This window comes from Geospiza fortis, unplaced genomic scaffold, assembly GCF_000277835.1.
Source record: "Geospiza fortis unplaced genomic scaffold, GeoFor_1.0 scaffold381, whole genome shotgun sequence".
Taxonomy (NCBI): Eukaryota; Metazoa; Chordata; class Aves; order Passeriformes; family Thraupidae; genus Geospiza; species Geospiza fortis.
This window is the reverse complement of record NW_005054348.1, coordinates 2085248-2092528: the sequence shown is the minus strand read 5'-3', so window position 1 is coordinate 2092528 and position 7281 is coordinate 2085248. Positions and strand designations below refer to the sequence as shown.

The following is a 7281-nucleotide window of genomic DNA, read 5'->3' as shown; positions in this document are numbered from 1 at the left end:
GCACGGCCAAAGGACCCCTCCTCGCTTCCGCTCACGTCATCAGCCCGCGGCGGCACAGGGCGCCTCCCGCAGTGCCTGCGCCGAGGCCGGGGCGCATGCGCGAGCGGAGGGGCGTGGCCGAGCGCCGTGAGGGGACGGGAAACGGGATCCCAGGAAAGAGCCCTGGGATCATCGCGTCCAGCCCCTGACCCAACACCAGCCGGTCAGCTAGACCATGGCACTCAATGCCACGGCCAGGCTTCCCTTAAACACCTCCAGGGATGGTGACTCCACCCCCGCCCTGCCCTGGGCAGCCCATCCCGATGTCTTATCGCCCTTTCTGTGAATAAATTTCTTCTCATGTCTAACCTAAACCACCCCTGGAACAGCTCGAGGCTACGCCCTGTCATCCTGTCCGTTGCTGCTGGGCAGAAGAGACCGGCCCCCACCTGGCTCCTCTCAGGTGGCTGCAGAGAGTGATAAGGCCGTCCTGGAGCTTCCTTTTCTGCAGGTTAAAAGTCCCCAGCTCCTCCAGCCGCTCCTCACAGGACTTGTGCTCCCAGACCCTTCACCAGCTCCACTGCCCTCCTCTGCACAACAAAAAGCCTCCAGATCAAGGTAGCGATTTCTATTTCATCACAGACCCAGTCTGATGGTGAGTCACGTTTTTCTATAGCCATTGTGGGTAATCCTACACAACTCCAAAAAAAAGAATTCACAGTTAGCCTCGGCAGCAAGACCTCAGCAGGAGATGGATTCCTGGGAACACAGGGCTAAAATCATGCAGCACCTCCTGCTGCCTTCTAGGAGAAGCCAGATGCCCCAGAGCAAACACCACGAAGGACAACAGCTGTATTAGCAAACAAAATTTATGACACTCTCACATATAAAAAACACTCTCATATACATAAATCTTCATAACACTAGTCAGCATTTTTTCTGGATTTTTTTTAATCAAAGGACTGTTTGTTTTTCCCAGCTTTACTCCTAGGAGTAGTTTTTAGTCTTTTTGGTTTTGTGCTCTTCTTTAATGGGTTTGCTTTTTCACCAACAAAAGAATCGTTAGAGAAGCGCTTTTCCTTTTTCTTCTTCTTATCAGCTCTGTCCTTGGGAGCACGAGACTGGTCTGGACCTTTCTGTTCTTTCTTCTTGTCCGTCACGCGCTGCACTCGTATCTTTCTTCCCATCAGAACAGAGTTGTTGAGTTTCAGAGCAAGATGTACAGCATCTGTGTTCTACAAAAGCAGACAACCACTTTAAATGCAGCCTTTCTTCCAGCTGAGTGCTTTCCAACAAAGAGTTACCTGTCTTTAAAACTGGTAAGCAGGATTTTACAGTGCAGAGCACTCGCACCCCTCTATTTAGGGAATGACACGACATCTCCGCTCGGGAACACCAGCATCCCCACACAGCCCACACACTGAGGCAGACACTTGAAAACAGGCTATGAAACAGCTTACAGTGAGACACCAAGGTCTGAGGCAGAGACAGACAGGGAAAAATTGGGAAAAAAGGCATTGGGCTGCAGGAAATGAACTAAGGGAAAATGAGGCTGGGAGACTGGCATGAGAAAGGAAGTTGTACTGAATCAAAAGTGGAGAGCTGGTATGCAAACCAGCTGCAGCAAAGAATTCCACTCACATTTTGACACATAAGAAATGGGAGAATATTGAAGTTACACTAAACTAACTCATCTGTCCCTCTGTTAAGACTTTACCTTAAAGTCTCTTCTTTCACCCCAGTGTGTACAACACCTAAAATATTGTGTTTTGTATCTGCTTCCACAGAACCGGTCTTCCAAGCTGCTTCCACCTTACACAACAACACTACCATTTCACCTCCTACCTACACACACACAGACCTCAAAAAATTACTGAAGTGAAAATAAAAATGCTCTAAGGGCAGACCCCAATGCAGGTTTTGAAGAGCTCCCCATGCACTGGAGCACGTACCTCAGAGGCTCACACATACCCCAGGGGCTCACACACGTACCCCAAAGGCTCACACATACCCCAAAGGCTCACACACCCACCCCAGGGGCTCACACATGTACCCCAAAGGCTCACATACCCCAAAGGCTCACACATCCACCCCAAAGGCTCACACATGTACCCCAAAGGCTCACACACACACCCCCCAGGGGCTCACACACGTACCCCAAAGGCTCACACAGGTACCCCAGGGGCTCACACACATACCCCAAAGAGGATGTAGCCGAAGCCTTTCCCCAGGCCCGTCGTCCTGTCCCTCACCACTCGCACTCCCACGACGTCTCCGCAGTCCTGGAAATGCTCCCGCACGGCATCATCGCGGATGTCTGCGGGCAACACAACGGAACAGATGCCTCTTCAGGGAGACACACAGCCTTGGAAGCCTGGCCCAAATCCAGCTACTTCCCATTTACCCATTCAGGGACACAAACAATATGGAATAAGGAGGCAGACAAATATCAGTGGTTCAGAAAAATCCCAGCAGACTTTATGAAGGAAGGGCTATTTGCTCCGACAGTTACTGCTTCTCCAGCTCTGAAGAGTATGACATAAATCACAAAGAACTAAGGCAAAGACTGAAATAGATTTTTCAAATTAGTTCATTTATGCTTGGAATACAGTAGAAATTAAGAATTCTGCTATACATTTTTGTAGCTCCTCCTTATGCCAGAATTTCTTTCTAAGAATTAATGCTGGTGATAATGAGCTTGAGCTGGCAGTTCTTCAACTGCTCACTGACTAAGCCATGAGTTTTAGCTTAACGAGGGAGAAGGGATATACAGTTTCCACCCACAGCTGCTACACAATTATTCTGATAATGGCTGGGTGTATGAGCCGTTCTCCATCTCATGCCTAGGTAGACAAATGTGATGTGCCATCAAAAAAATACAGGTTATTTTCTTTTTCTGTATGGGTATGCTTCATGGAATCCCCTGACACAGACATAAACATCTCTTCGCTGAGGTTAAACCTGAACTCAGCTGTACAGGTTTAACTACAGCAATGGGACCTCGACATGCTGAGAAAGGTCCAAGCTGCTGAAGTAATTTCAGAGCATAGCAAATCACAGAATATTCTGAGTTGAAACTGCCCCACAAGGATCATCAAATCTCACTTTTAGCACTGCCTGGACAGAGTCACTCAGCCTGCAGTTCACAGAAAGCACCAAAAGGAGAAGCCATTACGGTCCATCACTTGGAATTGGTTCACCAACAGGTATTGGTAACCCTTGAACAGTTTGGCCTATGCAACTTAGTCATATTTATTTAAAAAACATGAAGCAACAACAAGAACTAAAAGCACTTGCAGTGCTGCCTACAATAAAGGAAACAATCAAGGTGCAGAACTGGACAGAAACTTACAACCTCTTCAGGTGTTCCAATTAATAAAAAAAAACTACCTCCAGAGAAAGGTATTTATCCACCTAATACCAAGAAATAAAAAGCCTAATGTCAACCATTCCATAAATGCAATTAATGATGCATAACAGTCCATTTCAGGCTTACCATATGAAAGATTTCCCAAGAATACAGATCGTTTACTGTCGTGCTAAAGGAAACAAGAGAGACAGGACAGTAAGTTATTTGTTACAGAAAACAATAAAACCCCAAAACCAAACCAGAAAAGGGAATTTCTAGCCACACACATTACTTACCGAACTGGTTTTAGATGCAGTGTCAACTCTGATGTGAAATCCACTAGCAATTTCTGTTCCATTCCTTTTGTGGTCAAAAACAAAAGGTTTTAAAAATGAAATAAACATTACTTAATTGACAATGTCACTGCATAGCAGTATTCCAAAAGCAAAGTTAAAGTTTGAACAACATTTTATTCTGATTCAAGCAAAAGAGGGGAGGTTGTTTAAATTTAGCTATAAATCTACGCGAACTACCTCTTCAACAGGGTATGAGGAACAAAACTGACACTTACTCCTTCAGAGCCTCCTGGGCATGACATTCTTCCTTAAAGACCACGTAAGCATTGACAGACTTCGCATTCGGGTGCACCTTATGCCTAGAACGGGAAAAGGACCCGTTACTGCTGAAATCCTGCTGATGCTGTGCAGTGCACAGGCACTTCTTGCTGAACACATTCATGCCTCTGCCTGTTCTGTGCACACTATGAACTTCACTTCCCTTGCAGGTGAAGCTACCCCCTGTACAGGCAAGGGAGTCCCACTGTTATTTAGCTCTTATATGCACCCCACATCTTTTTTAGCTCTTACATGCACCTTACATCTTGTTTAGCTCTTATATGCACCCTGAGCAAGCTTCCTCAGCTCATAAATATATCTGAAGAAATTAAAAACTTTTAGCATCTTCCTCCTTCTTAAAATATAGAAATGCAACCTCAGGTAACAAATTACAAGTATACATGGCATATAATTCTTTCTTACTTGTTGAGAAAACTTAATACACACAAAGGTAATGACAAAAGACAAAGAAACACAAAATACATAAAAAAAGACCTAATACAGACAAACTTTTAATTACCAACACTTAAACATTGTTTTGGCCTTGAAAAATACACAAAATTCACAAGGGGGACCTACTTGATTGCTGCCACCTTTTTGGATACAATATCTTCTGCTGGAATCTTAAAGACAAAAAGAGCTTGAGTTAGGTGGGCCTAGTGTTAACTTACCACAAGTTTTTCCCCAAGACAAAGATGAATTCAAGCAGGGGCCACCCGAAGCAACACAGCCAGTACAATGAGCAAATGACACAAGTGGCTGGACCTAGAGATGGTCTAAAATCCCCTCAGAGTTAAAGAGCTTGCCTTGACTTTGTCTGAGATGTTTCTTGAGTTCCAAGACTGTTATCATCAACTATTTTAGTGAGTACCCCGATTTACAATAATGTGTCCTTGCTACTATGATTTAAAAACAGGTGAGCAATGCCTCAGCCAAACCAGCAATAACAAAGGCATTCCACTTTCAGAGAACATAAAGCTCTGATGCTGCGTCAGCTGCTGCTACGGGAAAAATGCATCTGTGGTGCTCCTGGGGTAACATCTCCAAGGCTTCTTTTAATAGCAAAACCCACATACCCCAAACCACTTCTGAATTAATGAGGGTACAAGCCTTACAAATACTACTGCCCTTCAATATCAACAAATAATTTTGTTATATAACATTAAAGGGAAAAACATACCAGAGACCGGAAGCGAATTGATTGGATTGGTCCATACTTCTTAAAAAGAGATGTCAGTACCTAAACAGATGATATTGCAAACACTCAGTACACTTTTCAACCTGGTAATGAGAATTATTTTTCAGTATTTATAAGTAATACTGTTCTTACACTGTTTACCTTTTACTTATAGGAGGTCCCTTAATGGGCTACTAACAAAATGCAAGTAGTTTTTAACTATTTCTGTGGGTTTTGTGGCACCTTCTTCTACAGATTGCCAAAATGGAAGTTGTGCCTTTGACTATGGAAGAAAGTATAAATTTAACATGTTTTATGTAACAATCTGAAGCAGTGTTTGCATATAAAATTAGAAGCAGAGTAACTTTGTAAATGCAGTTCTTATTTTTTCAGTCATTTTTTCATTGACAAGGAACTGACCAATTCTACTCAGGAAAGAGTTGCTGTATCCACTGCTGCAGGAACTCCAGGAAACCAGAGATTGTCTCTAATGGTTTATGAGAACAAGCACCATTTCCTACGTCTCCAAAAGCAGTTCCAATCACAAGTGTGTGTGACTTCCCAGCTGGAAACATCCCCTTAAACTGAGGACTGCTGCAACTCCTTTCATTCCTTTAGCAGACAGAACCCACCCACGTACCTGAATAGTGCAGCTGACAGGCAAGTTTCCAACAAACACCGTCCTTCTGTCTGCTGCTTCATCAGCCACCCATTTTCTCTTCTGCTGTTTTGCAGTAGCACCCGTGGATGAATTAACAATGCTTTTGGTGATGGCTTGAGAAGCTTTTTTCTTTTGCTTCACTTTGCTCTGAAACAATTTTTGATCCTCCTCTTCATCTGCCTGCTCCAAAGCATTCTCTCTGACCAGAAATGAACAGGCAGGTTACAATTGATGGGAAAAAACCCAGGGGATTTGAGGTCAAAGAACTGAAGCCTTCAAGATACTTTAAATTACATTTGAGAGCATTATGTTCAACTCTAAAATTTCAATCATTATTTTGTTTATTCTGCATTTAAAAATGTATCTAACTATTCAGTAACATGAAAAACTATTTGCTGTCCTCAGGACACTGCATTCACTATATTTACCAGTAGTAATACAGAAATACTTCACAATTAAACAATTTGACAGCCTCTAAAATTGAAGGGAAAAAATCACCTTTGCATTATGTTAGAACTTAGAACAGATTTAATCATTTTCATTATGCAGGAGACTCAGAACAAACACCTGGAATACTGCCATGCACTAAGAAGTCTCTATCCAAACCTGCCATAAGAGCATGAACAAGGGGCAGATCTGAAGGAGCCTCTGGAAGGCTACAGACACAAACACAGCAAGCAGGTTCCATGGGCCCAGGGACAGGATGAGGGGTTAGCCTTGTGCTATAGTCAAGTTCCCTTCATTATCCAAAGCGCATCGTAGAGTGAGCAGCTTCCAGCCTGCTCTGAAGCACCTGGCTTCACGTATTTAAGAGAACAGACAGAGTGACAGAGAGGTTCTGGGTCACTGCAGAGGCCCAGCAGGACACAGACAGCTCTGTGCCTGGCACCTTGCTCCTGCTGGAACCACCTCTGCTGGATAAAGCCAAGGACAGCTAGAGAGCATCTCCCTGAGCCAGAGAGAACTAGATCCATGTGTCTCCATCTCCATCTGCTGCACCTGATGGCTCTCTAGCAGGGCATTTGCACTTCACACACCTAGCGTTTCAAGAAGCTGCACTACCTTCCTCCTTCAGGGGAAAACTACAGAAAATTTGCACAATCTTAAAAATAATCTTAAACACCAAGCTGAAGATGAGTAGTAGACGAGAACTTCGTTGTTTCATTGAACTAATATTAAAATTAATGTAGATGCTTAAATTTTACTATAAAATGGTGCCACTCACCTCTGTGACAGTTTTTTCTCTGCCTCTGAACGTTCCTTTTTTCTGGCCTTCTTTGCTTTTACCGGAGGTTCTTCTATGTTGGATAAGCTCTGGTCTTCTGACACTTTCTCCCCTTCTTCTGCACGCTTCCTTTTCTTCTTTCCCTTTAAAAAAAATGGTAAGAGAAACAGACTTGAAAGACAAAATTCCAGGAACGCCCTGCAGTTACTTCGCATACTACGACTTATTCGGAGCGCCGCTGCCCGAAGCCCACCGCTGCAGGGCTCACAGAGCCCC

The 7281-nt window shown here is 43.9% G+C and overlaps 2 protein-coding genes across 2 annotated transcripts in view; both read right to left on the bottom strand.

Annotated features, from left to right (window-relative positions):
• The window catches only part of TOMM20 (translocase of outer mitochondrial membrane 20), an 8385-nt gene extending 8213 nt beyond the window's left edge, over window positions 1-172 (bottom strand). Inside the window, exon 1 of the mRNA XM_014307904.1 lies at window positions 76-172. Coding sequence (XP_014163379.1) covers window positions 76-172 — 97 coding nt within the window. The remainder of the gene's footprint in view (window positions 1-75) is intronic.
• A 658-nt stretch (window positions 173-830) lies between these two features.
• RBM34 (RNA binding motif protein 34) overlaps window positions 831-7281 on the bottom strand; it is a 7873-nt gene continuing 1422 nt past the window's right edge. The window contains exons 2-10 of the mRNA XM_005423230.3: window positions 7006-7148; window positions 5760-5979; window positions 5123-5182; window positions 4522-4565; window positions 3900-3983; window positions 3625-3688; window positions 3476-3518; window positions 2178-2296; window positions 831-1214 (exon numbers count right to left, since the gene is read on the bottom strand). Coding sequence (XP_005423287.2) covers window positions 930-1214; window positions 2178-2296; window positions 3476-3518; window positions 3625-3688; window positions 3900-3983; window positions 4522-4565; window positions 5123-5182; window positions 5760-5979; window positions 7006-7148 — 1062 coding nt within the window. The 3' untranslated portion in view covers window positions 831-929. The remainder of the gene's footprint in view (window positions 1215-2177; window positions 2297-3475; window positions 3519-3624; window positions 3689-3899; window positions 3984-4521; window positions 4566-5122; window positions 5183-5759; window positions 5980-7005; window positions 7149-7281) is intronic.